The sequence below is a fragment of the Labrus bergylta genome, chromosome 8 (genome assembly GCF_963930695.1).
Source record: "Labrus bergylta chromosome 8, fLabBer1.1, whole genome shotgun sequence".
Taxonomy (NCBI): domain Eukaryota; kingdom Metazoa; phylum Chordata; class Actinopteri; order Labriformes; family Labridae; genus Labrus; species Labrus bergylta.
Window position 1 is genome coordinate 10,290,940 of NC_089202.1, and position 27,465 is coordinate 10,318,404.

The 27,465-nt window shown below is 37.6% G+C and overlaps 5 protein-coding genes across 6 annotated transcripts; 1 reads left to right on the top strand and 4 right to left on the bottom strand.

Annotated features, from left to right (window-relative positions):
• Window positions 1-193: 193 nt before the first annotated feature.
• LOC109986593 (serum paraoxonase/arylesterase 2) lies at window positions 194-5,331 on the bottom strand. The gene is made up of 9 exons (XM_020637301.3): window positions 5,174-5,331; window positions 4,941-5,011; window positions 4,798-4,853; window positions 3,951-4,113; window positions 3,289-3,415; window positions 2,187-2,390; window positions 2,000-2,081; window positions 1,778-1,906; window positions 194-1,690 (listed from the first exon to the last, which is right to left on the bottom strand). Exons 1-9 carry the CDS (start codon window positions 5,248-5,250, stop codon window positions 1,529-1,531), a joined length of 1,071 nt encoding a protein of 356 aa, XP_020492957.2. The 5' UTR covers window positions 5,251-5,331; the 3' UTR covers window positions 194-1,528.
• A 1,134-nt stretch (window positions 5,332-6,465) lies between these two features.
• On the bottom strand, window positions 6,466-14,482 carry LOC109986668 (casein kinase II subunit alpha). 2 transcript variants are annotated; one of them, XM_020637415.3, is made up of 15 exons: window positions 14,392-14,481; window positions 13,603-13,694; window positions 13,197-13,273; window positions 12,905-13,033; window positions 12,703-12,814; window positions 12,494-12,595; window positions 12,337-12,387; window positions 12,163-12,222; window positions 11,935-12,018; window positions 11,698-11,808; window positions 11,445-11,546; window positions 8,526-8,626; window positions 8,270-8,418; window positions 8,026-8,115; window positions 6,466-7,316 (listed from the first exon to the last, which is right to left on the bottom strand). In XM_020637415.3, the coding sequence occupies exons 4-15, from the start codon at window positions 13,003-13,005 to the stop codon at window positions 7,201-7,203; spliced, it is 1,179 nt and encodes a 392-aa protein (XP_020493071.1). In that variant the 5' UTR covers window positions 13,006-13,033; window positions 13,197-13,273; window positions 13,603-13,694; window positions 14,392-14,481; the 3' UTR covers window positions 6,466-7,200. The 2 variants fall into 2 exon arrangements, with proteins under 2 accessions (XP_020493071.1, XP_065813605.1); XM_065957533.1 differs by lacking the exon at window positions 13,197-13,273 and having other exon boundaries at window positions 14,392-14,482.
• A 129-nt stretch (window positions 14,483-14,611) lies between these two features.
• On the top strand, window positions 14,612-17,855 carry LOC136179764 (uncharacterized). Its single transcript, XM_065957536.1, has 10 exons — window positions 14,612-15,364; window positions 15,480-15,535; window positions 15,677-15,709; window positions 15,847-15,894; window positions 16,079-16,126; window positions 16,297-16,353; window positions 16,567-17,013; window positions 17,119-17,157; window positions 17,274-17,342; window positions 17,567-17,855. Exons 1-9 carry the CDS (start codon window positions 15,348-15,350, stop codon window positions 17,330-17,332), a joined length of 804 nt encoding a protein of 267 aa, XP_065813608.1. The 5' UTR covers window positions 14,612-15,347; the 3' UTR covers window positions 17,333-17,342; window positions 17,567-17,855.
• A 25-nt stretch (window positions 17,856-17,880) lies between these two features.
• On the bottom strand, window positions 17,881-19,305 carry tyrobp (transmembrane immune signaling adaptor TYROBP). The gene is made up of 5 exons (XM_020637444.3): window positions 19,060-19,305; window positions 18,954-18,974; window positions 18,701-18,844; window positions 18,549-18,616; window positions 17,881-18,431 (listed from the first exon to the last, which is right to left on the bottom strand). The coding sequence occupies exons 1-5, from the start codon at window positions 19,094-19,096 to the stop codon at window positions 18,375-18,377; spliced, it is 327 nt and encodes a 108-aa protein (XP_020493100.1). The 5' UTR covers window positions 19,097-19,305; the 3' UTR covers window positions 17,881-18,374.
• Window positions 19,306-21,276: 1,971 nt separating this feature from the next.
• On the bottom strand, window positions 21,277-24,449 carry hcst (hematopoietic cell signal transducer). Its single transcript, XM_065957874.1, has 7 exons — window positions 24,420-24,449; window positions 24,188-24,334; window positions 23,032-23,061; window positions 22,550-22,625; window positions 22,334-22,354; window positions 22,047-22,181; window positions 21,277-21,560 (listed from the first exon to the last, which is right to left on the bottom strand). The coding sequence occupies exons 1-7, from the start codon at window positions 24,447-24,449 to the stop codon at window positions 21,517-21,519; spliced, it is 483 nt and encodes a 160-aa protein (XP_065813946.1). The 3' UTR covers window positions 21,277-21,516.
• Between the last annotated feature and the right edge of the window lie 3,016 nt (window positions 24,450-27,465).

Below are 27,465 nucleotides of genomic sequence, written 5' to 3' on the forward strand. Positions count from 1 at the left end.
TAACAAAAGATGGTATATCTTGATCTACTGTTACAACAGCAGGTACTGGGACACAGCTTCTCATAAACACTTTTGACAGTTTAGGTTTGTATGGGAGGATTATGTTGTATTTCATTTGTCTGAAGGCACACCACAACCATTTTCAAGTGCATATACAGAATGTTGAAGAACAAGACAAACTACAACCATGATGGCACCTTTCACTGTTTTATTCAAATCAAATATGGGAAATAATTATTGTATTAAAAAAAAAAAAATTAAATTAAGAAATAAGTCACTTCCAAACAGTGCATATTTTATATATATATGTATATATTATATCACGTTACAAGGTGAGCAAAGAAAAATGATTCAAACTGATTTTGAAGGTCTTACATGTTTGATTTTGGAAAGAAGTATAAAGGCCTGATATTATTAAACTGACTGCAAACACATACAGCAACCCATTTATAAAAAAAAAATACAATTCCATGAAGAGGGTGTCAAGACAAATTCAGATTAGATATCTGGCAGTCCTCTATAACTGTCCTCAAACACCCCACCCTCACTCTCCTCACATACAACCCGGTTAAATCAGAAACAAATTGACCAATTTGACATTCAATTTAACTGCGCCCCATCAACATCTTTTTCTAATCCTTTGTTTTTCCCCCGTTATCAAGTTGTTTTACAAAGAATTATTACAATGGAAACAATTGTGTAATACTCTTTGTGTTCTGACTTAATGATCAGAACACGAGATATTTTTTGACGTTTCTTTATATCAGCAATAATACAACGTTTCCCCTACTTTCAACTGCAAGTTTAACTTTAAAAATCCCAATAATAGAAAGAAAATATTGTTTAACACAGTGGTCCCCAGCAGGCCCCCCTTTGGCAGATGAAAATATTTTCAAGTCCCCCACCCCCACCCATACACATTTATACACCTCATACTAAACACATTGTCAGTCACGCACTTTGTGAACATATTCCTATAATTATCTCAGATATTGGCAGCAAAAAGTACAGAATAGCTACTTCAGTTAAGGCCAACAAACTGAAAAAAGTAACAAGTCACTCTTAAAGAGGAAGCAACTAAAAGTGATGCTACAACATTAAACAATCAAATTAGTGACGTCTGTTGTAGATGTATTTTCTGCCTTATATTAAGGTGGAAGTCCTCTCAAAGTTTGCCATGCTTTGCTAGCAGTAAAAAACGGTACACAAACAGCAGTTCGGGTATCTGCAGGTCAGTAACTTGAGCACTTTAAACACTGCACCAGGGGCCATTTCAATTATCCAGTTTAACACCACACCATCTATCTGTCTCCAGCTCCTCTTAGTCGATTTTTAGGCTCTTGCATCAGAGATTTTCTCAACCTTTGATCAGATTAAGTCTGGTAGAAGAATTTGTGCTGTTGCATCAATGCATGTCATCATTTCACATCATCATTGCAATAACTGACTGGAAGACTTGTGGAAAGGCAGATGTAGATCTCCTCTTCTGTCGTTGAATTTTGAGGATTTTTATAAAACTCTTCAGTGCCTAATTCAGATCACAGCACAAGCCTTTATGGAAAACAGTGCCGATGAGCAACTTTCCCCCGTAGGTAGCAGCTACAGAGGAGCCAATGAGCACATGGCCGTCATCAGCGTACACCTGAGTCACCACTGGCTGGTCAGAATGAATGTTCTGGATGCGGATGACCTATGATAACACATTTCACAGAGATATAAAAGCATGAAAAGACAGATCAGGAAAAAACAGACAATATTCAGTGTGTTCTTGACAAACCTCTGATCCAGCTGGGTCGTTAGGGTCAAACATGAAAGCTTTCAATCCATTTGGGTGACAGCCCAACCACAGGTCCCCAGTTTCAGGGTCGAGTTCAATGTTGTCAACCAGTGACCCAACATCCACAGACTGGTGAGGTGTCACAAACAAGGTTATTATCATAGTTATCATAGTGTCTAACCCTTAAAAGATAGCATGAACTATTTGGAGCAATAAATTTACCTTTATAGAGACCAATGAATTGTCTTCTTTCCGTTCAAGCACATGCACATTATGGTCAAAGAGATCTGCTACATATATATGGCTGTGAATGCAAGAGAATATAAAAAAAAAAAAAGGATGTTATTTAAAACATAATAAAAGGCGTAAATGAACATACAGTATGCCAACTTCTGCACATCATTCTTACCTTTTGTCTGGTGAAATATTGATGCCATTTGCAAAGTAATATCCCTCTGAGACCACCTTCACATCTTCAGGGCTGTAGTACACAACATTTGACCAAGGCTGGGCCAGGAAAGGCTCCACTAGACCTTTTATCAATGGATTTGTGAAGTAGTGATCGTTGGTTGCATAGAAGGATTCAACTCCTACCGCAACAATGTCATTTACACTGGAAAGAAAAAACAAAAATCTGACATTATTCATACAGTTTTTACGATACAAAATGCATAGGCTTATTGTTTTAACTTTATCAAAACACAAGCTAGTTTCACAAATTTTCACTTTATTATATTTTTTCCTTTTTTTGCTTAGATGGGTATAAACTTAAATGACATGAAAGTTTTCTGCTACTTTGCCACAAGCACAAACCTAGGGATTCTGGAAAATAGTTGTAATTCATTTCACCGCTTCTTAATTGATCAGCAACTGGAGAGACGACTGCAACACTACGGCTAATTTTAGCATTCAACCACTTCCTAGCTAACATTACGATTTGATTATAATATGGGTTAAAAGGAAAGGGCATACATTCCTAGCTAAAAAAAAAAAAAACATTAACTACTAAATTTAGTACACTAAGTTACTAACTAGTTAAGCTAGCACATTTGAGCTAACTGTGTTGTTTAATTGTGAAAAACCACACAAAAGAAAAGCACAAATTCCTAGCTTGAATTACCATCAACCAATCACAGTTAGCGAATCAGCTTGCTAACTAGGTAGGCTATTTTAACAATGTAGCAGCCAAAAAGCTATGCAGAGGAAAGAGAGTAACTTATCAGCTAGCTTTAAAGGTCTAACACATTTTACTGGTTGAAGATAATACTATCTGACTGTTTAGTGGTTGAAAGCTTTTGCTATTGTCAAGTGGTAGCTAATGGTCAATCCAAAAAATACTTCAGTGATAATTCTGCATTTCTATGATGTGCATCAGCAGCAGTGTAACATCATATTAGCGTTTGAGCTTCCTACAGTGAGTCTGACATCAGAGGAAAATGCCCAACCAACCGCGAAGCGAATATGGTCAATAAAAATAGACAGACTGAATTTTTCATTGAGAAATACTTTACCTGTGGAGAAGTTCATGTTTGATGGTTTTCAGATGCACCAGCGAGAAGTCATCCTCAACAAATTTGAACAGTTCAACCTGGCTTTTGTGTTCAGGATGACTGACAACAAAGAGGTTTACTGTGTCATCTGAAAAGAAAAGAAAATGATTGAAAAGAAAAAGAGGAAAAAAAGGGTCAGAATATGTGCTTCTAGATAGTCCTCAATGAAAGAGGTACATACATTAATGGTAACGTACTTTCTGAAGTTACTGGTTTCAAACAGGAAACGGACTTATTGTGTATAAATTAAGTCCATGCCCTGGGTAGTGTAACAGACTTTTCTAGTCCCATGGTGCCCAAAAGGTATCTACTTGGATTATCAAAGCAGGTTTGTCTGCATACTCTGCATACACTCAAAGGTGTGCGAGTGTGTGTGTTCACAAACACCGAAATATAAAACCTTTCATAGGAAGCTGAGGTGATGATATTATTCTATACTTTAGCACAATGTACCTAAATGTGTGCTATGTATGAGTCTTTGTATAAATATAAATATGGATACATCTGAATCATATTGAAAAGCATTAGAAAGCGTTTGGATATGGTTTATTATACCCTTTAGGTGCTATATTGTAGAAACTTAAGTGTAACATGTGTTAACACATAACTAGATTTTTTTTTACCACTTGGATCGATGTATACACTGATGCCATGAGGGTTAAAAGACTCCAGATCAAAGTTTCTTGGCATGCGCAGCTCCACTGGCTTCAACCGGGAATCATTCATGTCAAGAACAAAGATCCTCCCGGGCCCATCTGAGGTTGGCATGCCAGGATACTGCAGGCCCTTAAGATATCCAAAAATATATTCAGTCATTAAACAATAAAAACAAACACTGCACATTAAATCATGACACAATTGTAACGGTTAACGTAAGAATCCCCTTTGATCAGGGAAAACGGATAGGCTCTTACGCCATATTTAGTAGCATAACCTTTGTACGGGAACAGTGAAGACGAAGCAGATAAACCAGTTCATGTGGTTAATTGAAGAATAATGTGTGTGCTTTTGTTGGTCTCTGAAGCTTTTTGCAGGGAATAAAATAAAATACTAATTTAATTTTTGTCAAGCATTTCCAAAAAAAAAAAAAAGATTTGGTACCAGAACAAGGATTTGTGTGACTAAGTATTTTACAAAAACAAAGTTTTGACTTCAATTTCTGAATGCATAAACACATTAATATAAATGTACACAGGTCAACATACACATTTAACTTCATATACATATAGGGTCTAGGCCTACATCTAGAAATATACATAAGCCACTAATGATCTACATGAAGTGAGCAGTCAAAAGGATACACTTGATTGTATCAGTTTGTTAACATAACCGAAAAACGACACAAAGTTTTCAATTGATGTTCGTCTGCCTACTATTTATTTATTTATTCAGCTACTTTGTGTTGTGTTCGCCATGCCAAATGTCACAGGCGTTTACTTACAGCATTTCAACTCAAATAGGCCTACTTACAGTGCTGATGAGGGCAAGCCCATTACCAAGAATCGTGATGTCCTCGGAGCCATGATCTAAAAGTAGAAAAGTTGCACAGTTATTTTTCTTGTCCCCCCCCCCTGAGTTTTTAATGTAGCCTAATGTTTTCTGGCGATGCATACCCAGATTTTTCAGTGGGACACAGTTTGGGAGATGATTCTTAACCAGCTCCCTTGAAGCGAGTGCCCTTTTCCTGCAATGTTTTCAACGCCAAAGTTATGTGAAGTATGTAAGTAACCAAAAACACTTAAACCCAATGTTAAATGTTAGGCTACTAAAACATCTCATGCCCAAACATTCCGTATCCCTTTAACTTAAAAAGTAATTGAGTTGCCTCAGTTTTGTTTTTTTTTACCTGAAGTTGACGACCCTCTCTCCTAAAAACGCGGACAAGCCAGCTATAATAATCGAGATCCAGACTAACTTTCCCATTTTGAAGTCGCGCTATATAAATGTTTACGACAGCTTTTAAACCGGCCGACTTCTGCAGCCCAGGAGTACCAGAGCGGGCGTGACTAATGATGCCTTCAGGATAGTAGGAAATTAGAAGACAGATGTGTAAACAGTGACAGATTATATCCGATATTGCCGATTAAAGTTGCCGTTTTGAATATGAGTATTACCAAGAATCAATAACATGTCCAACTTCACACAGACAAGGTTTACAAAAACAAGATTGCAATCGTACAACTACTTACAATCGTACAAAATGAAATTCCTAGAGGAGATGAGCGGATTGGTTGTCCCAAATTCCGTGTCGCCGAAGCAGTCGCAGGGCAATGCAGCCCCTGTTTATCGCTTGATTCCTTTGTTACAAAAAAATTAAGAATTGAAAGTTGTTATTGCAAAATGCTCCCGCTAAAGAACGTGGACATCTTAATATTCACAGTTTATGGTGAACACACGTTTATCTTCAAGTTTTACTGACGCACCTAAATATGGCATGATTCCAAATGGTAGGAGTCGCTACACCGGAGCCAAGCACAATCCAACAACTGCTGAAATGCGACCCTTTCGATTGTCTGCATTATTACACTTCGAGATTTTATTTGCACAAGATAGTGAAAGTGTCTACTGAGGTTTAAAGGATTGCTGTAGTCAGTAAAGCATTGAATCTTTGTAAATAAGCGTCAATCTGTGAATGTTAATGATCACTAGACTGGTATTCCTGACCTTGGACTTCTCTTCACTGTAGAATATATAATATGTATTTTATAGTGTTATCCAGGTCACATTTTTTAAATGCTGGGTCATCCAAGGCGCTGTGTATCAGCCATCATGTGTTTTTCTGCACGTGGTATCATGTTTATTATTATTGGTATGTGGCTTGAACGGAACAATCTCTTTTTGCCTGTCATTTATTTCACCGATCCTATTCATGAACTGTATTTCTGTTATTTCCCAGCTCTCAATAGCATTTCACCTCATGGTGTTTCATACCTTCATAATTACAAAAAAAAAAATGCTGGAAATGTTGAAGGATTGATTAACACCTTAGTGGAGATGTGAGAGGATGAACTCAAAGCTGGGAATCAACCGGGAAAGTCTTTTGGGATAAGCCTGCTGGTCTGCTTTAAATTCACTCACATATTATCAATGCAACCAGTCAACAGATGGTATACTCAATAACATGTAATGGCTGCAAAGCCCTGTTTAAATTGTTTATTTTTGAAGTTGTTTTGTAGGTGATGACTCCTCCCAACATAAAACAAAAAGTTACAAAATTGTCTATGTAATCAAAATCATGTGTAAGAGACTTCATAAAAAACAAACATGAACACATACATACACATATAGAAGTGAAAGTAACATAAAATTGGCAAACTATTGACCCTGTGATATTCAGCATTGGGTGCATGCAACCTGACAGTAACTGTAGAATATCTACAAAAAGTCCAATTAAAGAATTATAGCATCTAACAACTTCAAAACACCAACAACTCCTGCACATTACATTGTGTGCAACCAGCGAGCACTGTTAGGTGGGGCACACCAGATTCCTGACTCTGTCATGTGAAGTCGTGTAAAGGTTCACAGTGTAATACAGCAGGATCCCCATCAAACAGTTTCAAGCAAGACTGTATATTTGGAACATACAAAATAAATTTTATTATCCATTCTCTTCAAGTCTACATCTTATTAGAATTTCTAGACAATAGCATTGTCAAATAACACACCCAAATTAATTCTAATAATCCTGACAGGTGCAACAATACATTTCTGTCAAGTCCAGGTGTCAAAATATAACTGAATGTGAAAAGCAATTTAAATCTTCTTCTTTGTTATTTCTCAACATAAAAAGGGAAGCCATGGCCCGGGCCGCGGTGACGGCTGGGCAGGACATGGCCATGAGCACACGGAAACACGGGCAAGGAAGTGGCTTCAGGGTTGGGCCCCGGTGGCTGCGGGGACTTGTGTGGCCAGAGTGTTGGGAGCAGAGATGACGGGTGATCCGGCAATGTTAGCCAGTGGCTGTGAGGAGGACATTGAGGTGATGCCTGGGAGAGACGGGGAGATGAGTCATCCATTATTTACACATCAACATCAACTCAAACGACAGTTTAAACTGGCATTGCTGCTTAAGAAGCAGTCTGGTTAAGAAGTTAATTCAAAGCCATCAAATATGCTCCTCTTATAATTTGACCACATATTTAATAAGAAATAAAAGTTGGAAAAGCCTAACTCTTAAAAATAGAGTCAGACTTTGGTTGCAACTTTCTATGCCTCCCGTTCAGACAGATTGTAAATCCTGCCTGATTGCAGGTTAACGACTAAGTAAAACACTAGTTTATATCTAATATGGAGTGAGTTTAAAACAATGACTCTAATTGTCATAGACAACCAGGATGGCTGCCTCTGGTATTGAAAGTTCTGACTAAAGTTGTACGAGAGTTGAAAGTTACAAACAGAAGTTCATGTTGAGTACACATTGCAAGTGTGACTACTTATCAGGCAAATCACTCGTTTAAGTTCAATTGGATGATGGAACTACCAACATGATAGGCTACAAGTGTGCAACACTTTTCTCTGATCTGACTGTTTGTGGGTCTTTCTTGCATATTCCCCTTGAAAAGTAACTGAACGGTTCCAGACAATCACAAATTTGCAAAGACAACCTGGTGATATTAGTCAGGGTAACTTTAAACATGAGTTATAACTTTATAGTACTAAAAATGTAAACTATACTTTGTACACAGGAATGCTTACCAGCCATCATACTTGAGGAGCTGACTGGTGTGGAGCTTGCAGCCATCCCTCCAGGAGTGGCCCCCCTTCCCTGATCTTTCACGATAGGATCTGAGAACAAACGTGGATCGGAGCACTTCACAAACTAAACCATGTTTACACAACCTCACCACTTTAAATAGTGCACTCAAATTTGGACTTGAGGCTGTTTACTCAAGAAATAAGACATGCAATGGGGTGATAAAATGTAGAAAACAAAACTTACAGAAGTAGGGATGATCCATGGCCTCTCTAGCTGTGAGGCGGGCTTGATGGTCATAGCGCAGCAGCTTGTCCAGGAAGTCTAGAGCCTCAGTGCTGACCAGGTGCTGGTTCTCACTGTGCACAAACCTTTCCCACCTTTTGCGGGAGTGTCTGGAGAACAAACCAATTATTAATGTGAGATACAAGTCAGAAAGTCTGGTGAACATATGTAAATAATTAAATAAATGAAGAGTCAGACAGTTACAGTTCTTGTTTACCTTCCAAGAATGTCGTTGAACCGAGGATCCAATTCAATGTTGTACTTGTCAATGTAGTCGTACAGGTCCTCAGTGCCAAGTACTTTTGCAATTCGCACAAGCTGCAGATTACAAGATACAAAATTCAAAAATTACAATTGTTCATGTATATCAATGGTAATGCAGTATATAGTGGTATTTGCAAAAAGTTGGTATATTTACAAGAAACGTATATCATGGGAGTAAAAAAGTTCATTCAAAAAAAACTGACATACATACAACAAACATGTTGCAATAATTATATGTTCATTTAGATATCCAACTTAATTGGAACAATTCATCTCCTTTTTAATTATCTACTCTTAACTGCAAAATAAACTTGAATCCAACTTCCTGAGGGGGCATTTTTTCCACATTTGTATTGTGCAGATATTGAGCGTGTGTCAGTACAGAGGTTGCGGTTCAGTTCATACTTTGTACCTCAGTTTTGGGGTCAAAGTCTGGTTCAAGCTTCGTGCGACAAGAAAAAAAGACACACATTTCTAATGCATCATCTAGGTTTCTCTAATTTATCATGAATTGACAGCAGTGAAAGTTACCGTCTGTTGCCTCTAATGCTGTTTAGAACTAACCTGCAACAGTTGTTACAGCCCGTAGTGTATTAAACATTTGACAGAAAACAGAGGAAACCAAAACAAAATGACCCAAAATAAAAAGCAACACACATTTCAAGAACATCTCCTGAATGAAATTAATATAAATAATTTAAAAAATACACAGCGAAATGTAAGAATTAATCAAAAATGTGCCTTTAGAAGCATTGCATCATATTTATGATTAACCGATGAGTCTGTGAAGTTATTATGCGCCTCTTAAAGGTACCTAATGATCACACTGAGTAGATGAAGTGTGCGGCCACTTTGAGATAGCTTCAAGATTGAGGGAGGTCCATCCATCTTTGTTAGTGCAACAGTGAGTGCAGCAGAATACCCTGGTTCAATTACCGCTCGTGTATGCCAGTAAAAAGCAGGGACCATTGATAGGCTTGTGTGCGTGTTGTAGGGCTGCATGATTAATCGTAAACAATAAATAAATCACCATCTGGATTCACACATACCAGCAATCTTATTTCTGAGTGATGGCGATTCACTTGCTCCTATTTCAGAACAAGCTGCACACACGTCAGTGTTTCCCACACATAAAAAACAATACATATATGACCGCCCATGTAGCCTATATTTCAGACTTTTAGATAAATTCATAAAATAGCTGCACGCAGGAGAGAAAGGTCCGCTGTCCGTACACCCCTCGCGTAAATGCACTGATTGAGGTAAAACACTCGATCCATGTCAAAACTCAAGACTTTTGAGCCTTAGCTTAAATATCTTTGAAGCTCTCTTGGTTTTGCTGCGTCTTGATAACCAGCTTCCCTACCTGTTGTGACAACAGAGCGGAGACGCATTAGAAACTTTTTAAATTGGGACTTTTGATGTGTTGCATTAAGCGCCCAAAGGCCCGGATAGGGAAAAATAAAAAGTCATTTAAAAAACCATACCAACGATTTATAAGTTCATGCGCACAGATTTGCAAACTGTTGTCACAGTTTCATAAATTGTGAGTAGGCTACAATTTACAAATCCGTGTACCTAGTGATAGCACACGAGAGGGGACATGATACCAGATTCTCAAACTGTAATACACATTTGCAGCCAGGGTCCTGTACTTCTGCATATGCATGCATCGTTGTTGAAATGTAAATTCAACTAGCTTCGGTAATGTTTGCAAACCTCTCTGCTTTCACATCCAGAGACTTTTTAAAAACAGCAAGGATAAGTTGGTGGACACTTGTTTTCTTCTGCCTAACTCCAGTGATTGGCACCTGTGGGTGATGCCATCTAAAGCCATGTTTCCACCGAGCGGTCCGTTGCAGTTCGTTACCCATTTATTGGCGTTTTCACCGTTAAAAGTTGGGAATGGTACCAAAATAAGGGATCCGTATCGTCCTACATTTTTGGTACCCTTCTGTTGGGGTGCCAAGGGTACCGATCTGACCCTAAAAGGGTCCCTTGTTTACAGCGTCCCGGTTCTTCTTGAACTTTAACTACAGCTGGCTACACTTTGTTGGCTGTGGAAACGCAAGCAAGTTCAGGGTTTATCATACCGGACTGCTTGGTGGAAAAGGGGCTTAATATTCATTAGCATGCTTGACGTGTTTGATGCGTCAGCTTCTTCTTCTGTGTTGTTGTTTAATATCGGTTGGGGAACAGTTAGGAGTATTACCACCACTTGGATTGGGTTGTATATACCTCCATGTGTGAGTGCATTTTTCTCCACTCAGAATTATTAGTCAAACGGCTGCATGCACTGAAGCATAACGTCCTAACCGTGGGACAAATGAACAAACGGTTTCACCCCTCCAGTACACTAAACATTCCCTTGATGGATTGATTTGGTTATTTATTTTGATTATAAGTGATATACTTTTCTCTTGGCGCAGATATTAAATTCAACAGAAAGATCACTTTGAAATGTGAAAGGTTAAATCAAAAGTTTCCATTGTTTACTAAAAGAATTCAATAACCATTTCAACAATTGTGTCATTTGTCATACTGAGGAAGCCCACCACACAAATCACATTCATGGGAGTGAAACATGTTACAGTCTCTGTCCACTAGTACATCCAGAAGTTTGTCTTTTACACATTTTGTTTGACGTTTAGCACACCAAACTCCCAAAAAGTTCATCAAGCATGTCTACCTGTATGCAATACCTGCAGAAATAAAATCCCAGATTCTCAGGCGGAGCTGCCATGTGTCCAACTACACGGTTTGAAAAAGTAACACAATACTATGTATGATGCAATTAAAAAAAAAAAAACCCAGCTCCAGACACTGCTCTTTAGTCCTCAAAGGACTCAATAACAAGATACATGGTACATACCTGATCATAGTTGTCATGTCCGTGAAAGAAAGGCTCCTTTCTGAAGATCATGCTTGCAAGCATGCAACCCAGACTCCACATGTCCAAGCTGTAGTCATACATCTAAAAATGATACATAGAAGTGAAAAGCCTGAATTTGAAACATGGGCACATAAAAAAAAAAATCTACATTCTCTGCTTTAAAAATCGTATATTGAACAACTTGTGTGTAACAGGAATGTAAACATGTAGAGGAGCAGTATGGGAGCCTCACCTGGTAGTCTACCAGCAGTTCAGGTCCTTTGAAGTACCTGGATGCCACTCTCACGTTGTATTCCTGGTTTGGGTGGTAGAATTCTGCCAAACCCCAATCGATTAAGCGAAGCTGGAGGTTAAAAAAAAAAAAAAAATGTGGTCGAATTCATTTTGATTGATATTTGAATTCAGTTTGCTTAGCTTGTAGCCACAGCATACAAGACATGAGGAAGAGAGTCCCTGTGTCAGACGATACCTTTCTGTGTTCATGATCAATCATGACATTGTGTGGCTTGACATCTCTGTGCATTATCCCCATACTGTGGCAGTAATCCAAGGCCTATCAGGTGGAAAGGGAGGGGGGAGTCAAGAGTTTACAATGGATGCTTAACCAAGTGTACCATCATGTTTGTAGCAAATATATAACACGCAGTGCGAACCATAACAGTGTAAGAAATGAAGTGCAACATAAGCAATTTCTTACCTTTAAGATTTCGTACATGTAGAACCGTATGTCAAAGTCAGAAAGGGTTTGATACAATTGCTGTAAAAGGTAAAAAAAAAAAGAAAAAAAATGCATGAGCCATTTGGAGGTGTGTGGGTGATTTAGTTTTATCATTTTGAAAATCTTGAGTAAAAAAACAAGAGAAAATCTTACCTTGAAGTCTGTGTTGTTCACATGTTCAAAGACCAGAGCAGGGGTTCGAGACTATACAGAAAATGAGAAACAAAATGACATGCATGTATATGAATTAATCAGTGTTTCATATACAAGTCATTTATTATTAGTCCAAAAAAAAGGAGAAAAATATTACCACAGGATCCTTGACGATATCTAACAGTGAGATGATATTAGGGCCGCCCCTAAGATTTTCCAGGATCTTTATTTCCCTCTTGATTTTCTTTTTCTTGACGGGCTGTGAGAAGACAGTATTTTAATGTAAATGAAATCTTCATTGGTATGTTCAACTTGTGGCTATGCTTAGTAAAAAAATAAAAAAATATTAATCAGTTGATTTAATACCTTCAGTATTTTGACAACCACTTTTTCATTGTTTGTGATGTTTATGGCTTCAAACACTTCACTATATTTTCCTCTCCCTAGTTTTCTGACAAGCTGATAGTCATCTTGGTTTCTAAAAAAAAATAAATCAGAAATCCATGGTTAACAATGCAGAGATGACTAACCAAATAAAGAAAACATAATATAAACACAAATAACTTACCCCCATTCAACAACATGGGACTCATAATCCCAATATTCCCGAGGTCTCTGTGTGTTTACATCAGGGTAAACTCGAGAACGGCTTGGAACAGGGCCAGACATATTCTACACAGGATCTTCTCTAAATCTCCTAAAACAAAATAAACAATATAACCTAATTTAATTACCTATAATAACAGCAAGACACATTAGAGAAAACAACGGTCAGGTCACACTTGCTTGTGCATGAGGATGACATAAAACTGAAAAAATAGATGATATATGGTTAAATGTACTATAGGACTACAAAATACCTGGGAGATTCCCTCCAGGATGATGGTGACAGATGAATTAGAACAGGAGCAATGGAGATGCCTTTATGGTAAGAAATCTAGATATTCAAAAATTAAAAAAGCGCACAGTTAGCGAACAGTTAAACCATTAGTATTAAAGACGTAACTTAAACTATAAATAAAAAGAACAGAGCAATGTTAACAAAATAATGTTATTCATCACTTTGAAAATGATTTTTCAAATAGTCAAAAGTGTGTTGATCTGACAGAGAGGATTTCAAATGCAAATATATCTTATGGGAGAGCAGAAATATCCTTAAAAAAACTAAAATAGCAGCATTATGTTCTGAGTGAAATGACAAAATAAACTTGTACTGAATCATTAGTGCTTATTGTGTAGTTCTGGTGACGTGAGGAATACAGAAACCTGAATGTTAAATGGGGGCATCCAACCAGTTTAATCAGGAGGTACAGGGCTCAATACAGTCATCACTGGGGGCTACACCAAGGCTGTATCTCCTGTTGAAAAAAAGCCAGAAGTAGGTTGATTAAAATCAATGCTGTCAATTAGGCAAACTGTGTGAGCTAACGTACTACAGCAACAATATAGCTAGCAGGGCTACATGAAATAAATGGGCTAAGGAGCAACATCCAATCGGCAATTAATCACTCCATAGCCAGTTTACCCGCTAACTAATGTAATGAAAAGGTGAGTGTACGCACGAACCCTCTGTGGCTCACGGCCTGCACAAGTGCAGCGAAGCTAAGAGCAAGCTAGCACGCTAACCGGGCAGCTGGTTCGACTGCTAGCTGGCTAGCATTAGCTCATCAACAGAGGGAAAAGCCGGTTAGAAAGTCACAACTAGCCTCGACCTCGTTATGGGACTGTAACCGTGACTAATACAATCATTCTACATAAAAAAAACCATTCATAACAGTATGGTGGCCTTAAACAATAAAGACCTACCGACAAGCTTCGAGAAAGATATTTCCTAAAGCTAGAAAGTGCTAAGCTAACAGGCTAGGGGAGTGAATAGCCTGCTGGCTGGCGAGGCAACTGACTGACAACGCCTTGAAAAACATGAAAAAAAACACTGTGATCGAGCAGTAGAATAGCGGCGCGGTTGTGTAACTTGTCCCCGGGGTTTCCTGTCAGGTAAAACAATCAACAGTGGTTCACAATATACGACGATTTGTGCTTAAATAACACGATTACCTCTCAGCGTTGTTGGGACGTCAATATGGCGATGCTTGGGATCAAGAGCTTAGTGCGAATAGCCTCTCCAGCAGAGGGCGCTCTCCGTTTTTTGTTTCATGTGGGGACATTGCAGGTTCCTCTGTCACCAACAGGTTTGATCGCAGCTTAAACTTTTTTTTACCTGGATGTTTCTTGATGTGCCTTTAGTAAATTTGAAAAATGTTGGTAACTTTTTGTAAGTCTCCTTTTCATGAAAAGTATCTGTAGCCTGTGATTTACCCTGAGCCGGCCTATATGCTGTTTGATTGTTGAGGGGTGGATTCATTTTGTTGGCCCATGTGATTTAATTTTATATTGATTAATAAAAGTATACACAAGGTCATAATTCAAGTTTGTGGAAAAGAATCTTCTTTCCATCACCTGATGCATTCTTGTGCCATCCATTTCAGGATTATTCTACCAAGGGACATTTCTATAGACTAATGCTCAATAGGTCCTGTTTTAAAAAGCTCTTTGTTAAAGTAAAATATGGGGTTCACTGTGTAAATGGACAATGGTGAAATACAGAAAACAATGCATGTTCTGTAGCATCATTTGAAAGGCTGCCACAGTCGTGGAAAACACCAGGGGCATTTTTCCCAAGTAAACTAGCCTACCTGTTGGCTAATTAATACATTTAGGCCTACATATAACAGAGTCCCCCTTTCTGTGACTTTGAATGTTAAACCTTTGCTTTTATCTTGATTTAGAATTATGAATAGACCCTTTTAAAACTCTTCCTGTAGCTCAATTGTTGCTCATCTGGTTACAAGTCATGCACAGTTAAACCCACAGAAATAGTCATTGACTGCAGCTGAATCTGATACTTTTGGCTACAGTCTATAATTAAAGGTCAGGTCTTTTTAAAGGTGAAAAACTCCAGATAAAAGCCGCTGCACTCTAACCGACAAACACTGGACACAAACAGGGGACCCATGTCAGCCATGAAGATGTAAGTTTCTGTATTTTGTTTTATTACATGTTTGTCTTGGCAAACATTTAACAATATTGTAATATTTAACATATCCATTATAGTAAACCCTGTATGAATATTTCCTTTGTTTCAGGTTTATGTGTATATTTCTTCCATTTGCAACCATGGTGGCAACAGTTCCAATAAGAGGTACACAAGTAAAAAGAAAGTAACTAATAATTAATTGATATGTGCATTTAAGCTCACTCAACTTTCACTGTGCATGTTCAAGATTTATAAAACAGACAATTAAGATGACTCATTCATTCTTTCTTTTGTTTTTTTCTTAAGTCCAAAAAGAAAATGTGTTAAGCTTCCTAAATGGTGAGTTTATTCTCGTCTTAGTTCAATTGATAATTATCTATAGTAAGGCAAATTTCTGCTTTTTGAAATCTGTGAGTCTGTGTGAATAAGTAAGGTGAATTTTTTAACATATAATCTATTCATTACTGTTGTCATAGATGCACTCGACCCAACTACTGCAAAGCCCATATCTGCAACAATAACAGGTTTGTTTTAATTTTGGAGAAAGAAAAGACAAAAACAACAACAGCGACATACATGGTATTTGTGCTGCTTTGAAGTTCAGCTTACACTTCAGGATGGACTGGGGCAAAACTTTGTTCATGATCTGATCATTACTGTACACCACCATCCCGGTGATCATCCCCATTTTCTTTCTCATACCTGCAGCAGAAAGAAACCCTTCAGGTAAACCTGTGAAAGAGCAAGATTCTGCAGGTACATTTTTGTTCATTTATTCCTTTTTAAAGTAATAAACAAAAAGTAGTATATTATCTGCTGACATATAGATTTGTTAATTTTTTTCTTTTCATTGGTGTTGCACATCAGAATAAAAAAACAGGTGTGAATTGATAACACTTATTTAAAAAAAAATCGTTTTTTATCAGTGTCAGATATGTCAGATGCAAAATCCAGAGAGGGATTTTACACAAATGGACATACAGGTATGCATGGCTTTATTTTATGTACACATGTTGTACATCTTTTTTTTATTTTTATAAATACAACTTAAATATGTCAAACCCTGAAAAGGGATACAAGAACAGGGGTTAAACAGTCACATAACCTACAGATAGGGGACTGAAATCAAAATATTTGCAATAATTCAAGGAACATAACTTGAATATATAATATAACGTCACTTTTTCTTTACCCAGATGTTTTCAAACGCCTGGACAGCCATGAGGTAATGAATTCTAGGAGGAAAACAGGAAGCATAAGCAAAGACAATTCTGGGCCGGTGGATGTGAGCAGCAGGCCGGTTCAGGACCAGGGGAGCAGAGAGCACATTAGGCCAGTTGCAGCACAGCAAGCCAGCCGAGGGCAGGTTGACCTTAACAGCCAGGAGGTATTGACAGCAGATCCTAGCAATGCTTACAATTTGTCAGGAAAACAAGTTCTCCGTCTAAGGAGAGGCCAAGTGACTGACAGGGCCAGTGTAGGCAAGCACCTCCAAAGAAAGGCAGCACCACGGGGAGTTCATGGGTTAAACGGTATGTTACGCCCAGGCGTGAGCGGAGAAGTGCTGGATCTGGATAGTTTGGAGGAGAACAATGGCAGACCAGCTCCAATTGGCAACAGAGGCCCACCTATAGACTATGACGGTAAGATATTCTCCTCATGACGTAAAAAATCCAAATCTTTCTTCCCAACATGTTACTCTGAGCAAACATAACTATATACTATTTATATATATTATATCCCTACAGAAACGAGAGAATTTATCAGCTCTGAAACTAATCCGATTGGTAAGATATGGTTTTATTTCAGCTTGTGAATGTATTTCACGTTGTTAGATTACTACAGTACTTTGTAAAAGAGCCGTCATTTGTTGTAATCTCATTTTTCTTTTTTTTCAATTTAGCTCCTCCAAAGAATATACCCAGTGGCTCGTCTGTTCTAGCCAAGAGACGAGCGTCCTGATAACACAAAGGTTTGTTTCCTGTGTTTCAATCTGACAAATGTTCTGCCATAATCTGTCTTGGTCTACACTTGAAGTTAACAACAGACACAACATGCTGATATTTTTTTTACCTCATAAATCACATTTAGATTAGTTTAAACACAGTTAAATGGTTTCCTAGCTCTTGCATCACCATTAATCTGTTTTGAATGTGGGGTTGAAATACAAATGTTTTTTCCCCTCTTCTTTTTTAGATTCCTTTTCTTCCTCATTATGAGTCAGGCGCCAACATCTGTTGAGTCATAGATGGCATGGAGGATGATCCAAAAACAGTGGCTTGAGGAATTTTTTTCATCCAAATATAGATTTTTACATGTTTTTTTTGTGTACTGTGATCATGTGGAACAAATGTAAGAAATGAAGTGGTTCTGACAATTTAGTTTGACTCTTGGAAAAATGGTTCAAGAGAGTGACCCACTACACTGCTTCATGTGGTCTGTCTTCACCTATACATCCTGTGTATTGTGTAAATGTGTAAGTAATCACCTGAAATAAAAGAAACGTGAGGTCAGTTTGAAGAATGCATCCTTTTTATTTGCCTTGATTTAAATGTAGTTTTATTTATAAGTAGCTGAATACAAATACTTCTTAAAAACAGATTCACATAAAACCAAAAAGTGTGATACAGCAAACAACATTTTCAACAAAACAGGACACAGTGAGTAAGGTATAAATCAAAGCTTTAGAAACGTAATCACCAACTACCAGATACCTCACAGTATAAATGTGAAGCACATCATTTAACTCTATTTGATATCTATTCAAGAAACTATCTCTAGAATTGCTCATTGAAAATAATAACCTGACATACTCTATACCTGTCAAAACAAACATCGAGGTCTACCCTTTAAACAGCCGTTACAGGTACTAATTCATTTCCCTTAATAATGATATAGGGGTAACAGTGATGATATTAAAGCAGTGTAAAACTAACACACCTTTTAGAGTCTCACAACATAGTTACAATGGAGACACTGAGGTGATATTTTTAGATCCGTTGTTTCATTTCCTAAAGTGCTGAAGCTCACTGTACACGTCTGACTGGACTCCATGTAACTCCTTGAAAACAGACAAATAACCGTTTCAACTTAAATACACAATTAACAGATGAAACCTTTGATATTTTTCTTATATAACTATCCTTGAGCTTTAAAGAACAATTTAGCTCTGTTTTACCTGGTAGGGGGATTCGGTGACTTCAGTTGCCATTTTCTTTGATACTGATGATGGTTGACTTCTTTTTCCTGTCACAACATTTAAGAGTCCAGTTACTTCCACTTGGGATTAGACCTCAAATAAACAACATCACACACAAAGCTGGTGCTCACCGTCATGTGAATCCCACTCCCTCCTCTTGTTGTGCTGAGACGCAAAGCAGAACACTGTAAAAGTGATGAGGATGGTCAAGATGATATCAGAGGCAATAATGCCCAAAACCGACCCCATATTTATTACGTAACAGGATCCACAGTCTGCAAACAGACAGAAGTAGAGATGTTAAAAGAAAAACAAAATATTAAACATAATTTTGCAGCATGCCTTTAGCCACAGGAGTTATAGAGGTCAAGGGAAAACACATACCTTGCTGTGCTTCTGCTGACCCTGGAAGAAAAAGAATGAATGAAACCTCACAGTTACTATTATATCATCACTGCAATTGTTAACACACGCATTAAATGCCACTCACCAAAAAAAGAACCTGCAATACAAAGAGCTTCAGACATCTCGGTGTTGTTTTGTTGGTAAAGGAGGAAATGAGAAGCAAAGGTTGAGGGACCTTCCTTTTTTTATTTTCAAATGTTAACAAGATGTTTGCGCCGCATAGTGGGAGGGTTCACAGAAAAAGACCTGTCCACTGGCGATACTCTCTGTAGTGTGTTTGTGCGGGCTGCTTGGATGGTGTTAGCCAGGAAGAGGAAGGTGTCCACCCAAATAAGAGGAAGCTGGTGTTTCTGTTTTCTTTCTCGTATGCATGTCTCATAGAAATGTAACATCTGATAATTATAGGATCTTTTTTTTTTTTTTTTTTTACTTTAAACACTTTTTTGAAGCTTTCCAAGTGATGCCAAGATAAGGAGCAGAGCAAAGGCAGATTCATTACACCTGCAGTTTCAGCAGAAATACACATGATTGTATCTTAACACTATGTATTTCTTCATGACCTGTGGTTTAGTGCGAGTGGTTGGCTTCAGTCACTGCTACCTATAATTTGGGCCATTGTTCAACCACAGGTGTTTATCCACTGATACTGTCAGCGAAAAGGAAAGCACCATTTTATTGTTTGTGTGAAGAAAAACTTTCTTTGTTTCATAAAGCACGAAAGTATACAATTGAAACATTTTAACTTGTTGTTCAAACAAATACATTATTTTAAATATCAGCAATGACAATTCATGAAGGATACAATTAAAAAGACGTTTAATGGAAAAGAAGCATTATGTGGCAAGTGGTTTCCTGACAGACTGCTTCACACACATGTTGCCATAGGAACGTCTTAAAAGTGCATTTAAACTCTTATATAACTAGGCTGTATAGTTAAAAAAAATACAAACAAATAGAAGACCAAAATGTATTTCTTTTTAGGAATGCGTTATTCTCATCCTTTATATATAAAAAACAAGTTGTAATTAATGCTTTTAAAAATGAAAAACATATAAATCTCTAAATCAGAACAGTTAAAGGAAGTTGCAAAAATGTTTTATTTTGTTAGCAATTATCCTCATGCCCATTTTGTTATCATTGAAAAGTAAGTAGTTGTAAATTATTTATGACTCAACTATTAAGGGGACAATCATGTCACCTTTTATTTAAGATCTACTATCGACTACTCAGACAGATTTTCAACAACCTGACGGCCAAAGGGTCATTTTTATTAGTAGCACATGGCCAGCTGGACTTTAATAGAAATCTTGTCATTACGGGAAGAGTGTTAAGCCCATATCAGAAATACAGAAAAAAATCAATAAACACAACTGGTCCCAGAAGTGAACCTTGAGATACTCCACAGCTTATAGGGTACGTGCCAAATGGGAATCAAAGCTGAATCAGACAAACTGCTGGTGTCTGCTAACAGTTTAAGGAACTGTACATTTTGTGAAATACCCAAAAATATATGAGGGGAAATACCATATGTACTAACTTTTTTAGAAGATTTTCACAAATTTGTAAAAGCTAAAAATGATCACTTTGGCAGTTCATTTCTGGCTGATCTTAACAGCATGGTCAACATGCTTTGTTTCTTTGTTTGTTTGATGCAGCAGACAACCATTTAACCACAGTGTCAACTTAACACAGAGTTCACATCATCAGGCCCAAATCTTATCAGGTCCGACTCATCTGCATTAGTCACTTGGCTCAAATGTCACTGTTGTAAAGTAGGACAAAGAAAATAAGCACAACTTAAAAAGGACAAACACACGCACTGACAAACATGCTCAAGAATGGTATCATTTGAATAAAAACAACATCCAACATAAGTCTTGAAAGACATGTTCTGTTTTGTCTTTTTAATTTATTGTAATAATTAGCAACACATGACATATTTTTCTTTATTAACAATTCTCTTCATCAACTCACTTAGATTTTTTGATAATCACCTATACAGATACATCTTTTGAGATTGAAATGGTTTAAAACTCCAGGGCCTGTAAAACGAAGTGCTCAGACATTTTGCAGGCATAAAGTCCACCTGCAGAGGGTGCTGTGGGGTGTTTTTACTTAGGTTTTACTTAGTTACTTTTTAACTTAAAAGGACTCATAAATATTCTATTCACAAGGTTTTTGTTTGTGATTAGCATGGTTTCACTTTGACCCATGAAAAGTCTGAAACACCTCTAAATATTAAGGATGCTCAAAATATGTCCACGCTGAGAGCTCAAGTACAAAAGCACACACTGTGACCAAATATAGTAAAAGTTTTTTAATACTCAAAACAGTTAGTTTTTTTGTCTTATACTGTATTTATTGTAAATCTAAAAAACTGAGAAGTCATTTAGCCTGTTAAAGACAGTGTTATTCTGCTTATTGCAAAAATAATTAAATTGTTCACATAATTTCTATAACGTTTTGAAAGATATTTTTATAAAAACAACAACAGAATTTTAAAATTGAATATCATTTCCCATTGTTCTGCACAATCTTTGGATCAGCTCTTGCAGTTGGCCCGGACATTCATATACACTTTGTTAGCTGTGAAAAGATGAAAGAAATACATTTAATACACAAAAACAGATTGTACAATTTGGAAGCTGCTCACTTTATCTGCTTCCACATTTTTACCCATGTACCATGAATTTACACTTTGTATGTTGTACTTATTGTCTGTATTTTATTTTGTGACTCTCCTTGCAACCAAATTTACCGACAGATACATTTAAAGAAACATGAACAGGAACAAAAAAATACTAAAAATGGAGTTAGATCAAAGGCACCATGCAGGAGGTATAGTTTAATTTTAAAAACACACAAATAGGTCATAAAACCTAAAGATGTAACCCCCCTTCAAAATGTTCAAGATGCATCAGAATAAAATGGGAGTTGAAAAGGTCATTAGCAGATCTGAAAGGTCTTTGATAGACAAACTACTGATAAACATTTAATCTATGAAGAAATTAATATATTTAACATATCTTGACAGATTCAAACACAACGGGTCTGACTTTTTTCAGCTCTTACCATTGTCTATTCTCTGACGGCGTAAGCTGGCACACCGGTAGGTGACAATGACAATGATAAGTGTCAGCACCACGTCTGCACAGATGATGCCTGCTACTGTCCCCGGCTCGATTCTGTAGCAAGGCCCAGTGCTCTCTAACAAGCACAGGCGGACAGTTTAATAAAGAGTCAGACAGAAAAAGAAGAGTGGGATGCATAATGTGAAGTCAAGACTGGACGGAAAAAAACTTTTTCTCTTGTAATGGTGACATTTATAAGATAAGTTGTTGTGTGTTTGTTGTTCATACCTGTTAGTGCCACAGCCAGGTCTTAAAGACAGAAAAAGACACAAACACAAAAAAAAGACATTAGCAAATAAACTTTTATAATGTAGGTGTCAATCTGCAACACCTTTGTCAGTTCCTGTCATGCAACACCATTGTGGTTTCACTTTCCTGTAAAATAACACCTAAATGTGTGCTTGTGAGTAGGAAGGGTAGAAAAGGTTTGAAATTGTGCCTTACTGCATAAAAAGAAGAGGACCACATAGAAGCCTCTTCTATATGCCATTGCCACGGTTGTCTCCCCAGTTTTAACTTTCTGAAAGCAGAAGAGAGACCAACGTTGGTCTTGTTTTACATCCCTTTATAAATGAAGAACTTAGCTTGATGCACTTTCACCGTTTAATGTTTTCACTTTAAAATGTCATTCAGTAGTTAAATCAAAGTTTAATCTCTCAGACGAGTAGAGAAGTAGAGACAGGAGACAGAGAAATTAAGATTGAAAGAAAGATTTAAAAAAAGGGTTTCAATCCTTCGTAAATTCTCAAAAACAATTTAAGAGATTAAGATTCATAGACATATTAAACAAATGTTTCCCAGGATATTCTGCTTGTACATCTTCAATCTAAAACACAAAATCACATGTTGCGTCTTTAAGTTTTCAGAACTTTAATGGTTAAAAGTTGGGTTGATTCAAATCCGTGTGAGTAAATATATTCTCTTACCTGCTCTCTCCCCCCGGGCTGATGTGCTGCCTGGAATCCAAAAGATGAAATGATTATGGTTTTTCAAGAGTTTTTTTCCTTTGAGAGCACTGACGTCAAATTTTCTGACTTCCTGTGCTGGGCTGAAACCCGGCCTGTCTCTTTTGGTGTCTGCTCAGTGATTGTATCTGTGTGATTACTAATGGTTTAATCGTGACAGAAGCAGGGTAACTATAGAATACACATGAAAACATTCAACAGTCCCCCAAAAGATGGTCTTGACATTTGCACCCTACTTTTAAAATAATAAAATGAAATACAAAAGAAAACAATGAACAACTCTTGTTAAATTGGCACAAACACATACAAATCTGGATACTAAATTTGGGTGTTGCTGTTCTCTTCATTAAGTAAAGGCATATCTTCTGTCAGACAGTAGAGGTGGAAACAGTGGAGAACATGAGCTGGATCATCCTCATGTCCCCTTCATGCTCAAAGATCATCATGACACAACAATGCACAAGACTTTACGTAGCTAAAAGACCACCACTGTGTTCATACTCACACTCTTGAACCTTCTATGGCATTCAATGTTTGGTTTTTATAAATCAACGTTATTCAAACCTTTTTCACAAAACAAAAGTTGGTCGGTTAGTCAGCCAGCCCAATAGTCATCTTGAAAATCCTCAAACGGAACTTTAAAAATGATCATTTCCTTATAGTTTGTCATCATTTTCATTTTGAGACGGCAGTGTCTTGTGGTTAAATAAGATTGATTTGACATCTGTGAACAGCAGATGGAGCTCTCAGTCTTTGACAAACAACATGCATCACAAAGGACTGATGCCTGGAGTGAATCACTTTCACACTCCTTTAATGCCAGTGTTCTTCAACAAGTCCTTTTATTTTATTTTGACCAAAACTTCATCCATCAAGGTCAACTGTCATTTAACATCTAGCAGACTATGCAGACATTTCATTTTTATAATTTTTTTATGTCAATTTTTAACTTACCATAATAAAGGGGGTATGTGGTTCTGATTCAATCCACTAACATTTTTCTCTTGTATTCTCTTTGTTGTTCTTTTTTAAGGTCGGCACCAGAAATAGTTGCATTCGGGTTGTGGGGGCCATTAGAGGCCATGTGGTAGGAAGGTAGTATCAGCTTTGTCACTACCTTGAGCCTCTGTCTGTTGAAGGAGGCAATGCTGTTGGGGCTGTGATAGCCATGTGGTAAAGTAGGTAAGATGTAGAGCTGGAATTGAGGGTAGTGGCTCTGGGACGCCAGAGTTAACTGTCCAGCCTTCCCGTGGTGTCGTGGAGACTAATTGGACGAAACATCGGTAAAGGGAGGTTCCCACTAGACAACCCCAGTGATGTCATGGCTCTTGCTGCCCATGGGTCTGCACGGTTGAGTTGTGGGGGCCAAGAGGAGCCATGTGATAGGGAAGGTAGTTTTAGTGTTCTCACTACCTGTAGCTTTCATGGACAGAGCCTGGGTCTGTTGAAGATCGCAATGCTGTTTTGGTTGAGGTGGCAGCTGATGGCCATAGGGTAGGTTATGTATCTTTTCAGTAGGATAGGGGCATTACTGTCTGCACTGAGCACTTATTATTTCATTAGGTAGGTTAATTTATCTTGTCTGAGCTCATGGTTGTGGCCCCCAAGGCACTGCTCAGGAAGGTTGGAGATCTCCTCCTCACTGTGGACGACTGCTCCATCCACCCTTCACCCAAAGTCCCTAGGCGTCATCCTGGACTCCACCCTCTCTTTTAAATCCCACATCAAGTCCATCACCAATCCGCCTTCTTCCACCTCAAAAACATCTCTCGACTCCGGCCCTCACTCCCCGACCCCGTCGCAGAGACCCTCATTCACGCCTTCATCACTTCACGCCTTCATCACTTCACGCCTGGACTACTGCAATGGAGTTCTGTTCGGGCTCCCAAACACTGCCCTGAACAGACTCCAATATGTCCAAAACTCCGCTGCCAGGGTCCTTACACGCACCAAGCCCCGGCAGCACATCACCCCCACCCGCATTCACCTCCACTGGCTCCCGATCAAGTCTCGCATTCAATATAAACTCCTCCTACTCACCTACAAATCTCTCCATGGTCTAGCACCACCGTACCTCACCGACCTCCTCCATCCCTACACCCCGTCCCGACAGCTGCGGTCCTCAGCCACAGGCCTGCTCTCCACCCCCCACACCAAACTGCGATCTTTTGGTGACAGAGCCTTCAGTGCCTCAGCCCCCACCCTCTGGAACTCTCTCCCCGCCGAAATCCGCACTGCTGCATCCCTAGTCATCTTTAAAAACCTCCTCAAACACCACCTGTTCACCAAAGCATTCAGCCTCATTTAACACTCCCCCCAGCTGATCACCCACTTCCTTTCATTTGTTCCTTCATTTGTTTATCTCTTGTTACCCCCCACACACACTTTGTAAAGCGTCCTTGGGTTTCATGAAAGGCGCTATATAAATCTAAGTTATTATTACTATTATTATTGTGTTTATTTCAAACAAACAGCAAATAACTATTCTGGTTGGTGATGCTTTACAAAAAGAATCATGTGATTGTGTAAAGTCCTGGCTCTAAAAATGTGAAGGGCTTGGGACCTTTGGGTGTCTGACAATTCAATTTGATTTTGAGTCTTGCGGTTACGATTCGATTCAGAATCTATTAACGATTGTGGATTCATGATTCAAAGTCTATTTTTTTATTAATACATACTTCAGGATCTACTCCAGTCATCTGTGAGACTGGCTGAATTTCTTGCTGCTCCATTTGGCATTCTACTGTACTGAGTTAAAGAGCTAGCCTTAGCACTGAGCAGGGGGTGACTGATTAGCCAAAATAAATAAATACATTTTTGGAAGTTATGAATCTATTTAAAATCTCAGAAGATAAGAATCTAGATTTTATTACACAAATCGATTTTTTTCCACACCTCTACAGCCGAGCAACAGGAAGTATTTGTTCTCAATACCAATTCCTCTCATATTATTCTTCAGTTTTATACTTATATTTTCAACCTGTGATTTTGTTGTTCGGAGATTTTGCCGTGGTGACTCTCTCCTCTAATTATGTTTTATAAAAGCAAGAAAATACAATATTGTTATCAATGAAATAATTTCCCCTGTTGAGGCTGACCTATGGAATTATACCTCATAATTGAGATGCAAAGTTTGTAATGAGCTATTTGTATTTACCCTGGAAATTAATCTGTGAAATTAGGAGTGTAGACCCTCTGAGTAACACTGAAGGGATGGATGTATTTGTCTAGCTGTATGAGGAAGCTACAAAAGTTCCCCAGAACAACAAACCTTAAATTTCATTGACTACATTCACTGCCCTAATGAAATACTTGTTATTTAATCATTTGATTTGTGTTAAATTATGTTGAATTCCCCTCTATTTTGAATCTCTCAATTTTTCTCTATTGTTTTTTTTGGCAAAGTTTACTGGAGCAAACACAAACAAAGAAAAATGGAATTACCCCTCTGTTTGGAGGTTTCCTTTGTTTTCTTTTTCTTTTTTAATCGGTGTTGTTTATAGGTCTTTCATACTGTATGTTCCTGTATGCCTGTCTTAATATGGAAACTTAAAGATTGTTTTACTTCAAACAACCAATCAGTGACCCAAATAAATAAAACAGAAGTCCAACTATTAAACAAAATAATGTTTCAAAACCTGCTCCTGCTCATGTTGATTGATTCATGTCATTATCAGGGTTTTATGAAGCTGAAAATATATTTATTTATTATGATGATTCAGTGAGAACATTGAGTCACCACACAGTTATAAACTCAAGGCATGCTTTCCATGGTCTTAGTCAAAGATTTTAGTGACATCATAATAAAGAGTTTTATGAGAACAGGAAAAAGTCTGTCAGAAACATTTATTTTTCCATTTGTATTATTTTATTATTTAACATGTTTTGTTAAGTATGCCTCTTTTATTGATTCATTCATTCATTTTGAATATAGAGGTTAATTGTTTTTTTATCATTTTGATTTCAACTTTCAACAAAGTCAAATTCTTTTAACTGATTTATTGATTGACTCTCATTAGGTTTCAGAGAATTTGAGTGAACCTAAAACTCCACTACATTCACTTTACAGAAAATAAGTTTTAATCATTTTGACAAAGACATTAATAATTAGTAATCAAAAACAGATCATATACTACAATGGACAAGACTACCAAAAATGACTATCTTCATTTGTTAAATAACTTCAATCTTGATCTATAGCAGTGAGTTCATTTTCGATACAAGTGGGGGGAGGGTGGGAATTAGTACCATATCCAATATTATAATCATAAGGCAGAGAAATTAGCTGCTCTACATAACAGGTGCTTTGACATATTTAAATACTTTATTCACAGTGCTTCTGTGACCTTACTCAAATAACATTTTGAATTTGGACCTTTATGTATATATTTTTTT

Bases quoted from the DNA above. Each gene is read 5' to 3' on its own strand.
- LOC109986593 (XM_020637301.3), bottom strand. From the start codon at position 5,250: ATGGGAAAGTTAGTCTGGATCTCGATTATTATAGCTGGCTTGTCCGCG. The intron at 4,854-4,940 runs GTATGCATCGCC...TTCTACTTTTAG, and splicing joins TGTCCCACTGAAAAATCTGG to ATCATGGCTCCGAGGACATC. The intron at 1,907-1,999 runs GTAAATTTATTG...ACACCTCACCAG, and splicing joins ATTCATTGGTCTCTATAAAG to TCTGTGGATGTTGGGTCACT.
- LOC109986668 (XM_065957533.1), bottom strand. From the start codon at position 13,005: ATGTCTGGCCCTGTTCCAAGCCGTTCTCGAGTTTACCCTGATGTAAAC. The intron at 12,223-12,336 runs GTAAGATTTTCT...TACCTTTTACAG, and splicing joins TGAACAACACAGACTTCAAG to CAATTGTATCAAACCCTTTC. The intron at 12,019-12,162 runs GTAAGAAATTGC...TCCACCTGATAG, and splicing joins ACATGTACGAAATCTTAAAG to GCCTTGGATTACTGCCACAG.
- LOC136179764 (XM_065957536.1), top strand. The intron at 15,536-15,676 runs GTACACAAGTAA...TTTTTTCTTAAG, and splicing joins GGCAACAGTTCCAATAAGAG to TCCAAAAAGAAAATGTGTTA. The intron at 16,354-16,566 runs GTATGCATGGCT...TTCTTTACCCAG, and splicing joins TTACACAAATGGACATACAG to ATGTTTTCAAACGCCTGGAC.
- tyrobp (XM_020637444.3), bottom strand. From the start codon at position 19,096: ATGTCTGAAGCTCTTTGTATTGCAGGTTCTTTTTTTG. The intron at 18,975-19,059 runs GTGAGTGGCATT...TTTTTCTTCCAG, and splicing joins TATTGCAGGTTCTTTTTTTG to GGTCAGCAGAAGCACAGCAA. The intron at 18,432-18,548 runs GTAAAACAGAGC...TCTGTTTTCAAG, and splicing joins TCACCGAATCCCCCTACCAG to GAGTTACATGGAGTCCAGTC.
- hcst (XM_065957874.1), bottom strand. From the start codon at position 24,449: ATGGCTCCTCTTGGCCCCCACAACTCAACC. The intron at 22,182-22,333 runs GTATGAACAACA...TGTGCTTGTTAG, and splicing joins CCTGGCTGTGGCACTAACAG to AGAGCACTGGGCCTTGCTAC. The intron at 21,561-22,046 runs GTAAGAGCTGAA...ATCTTTTCACAG, and splicing joins CCGTCAGAGAATAGACAATG to CTAACAAAGTGTATATGAAT.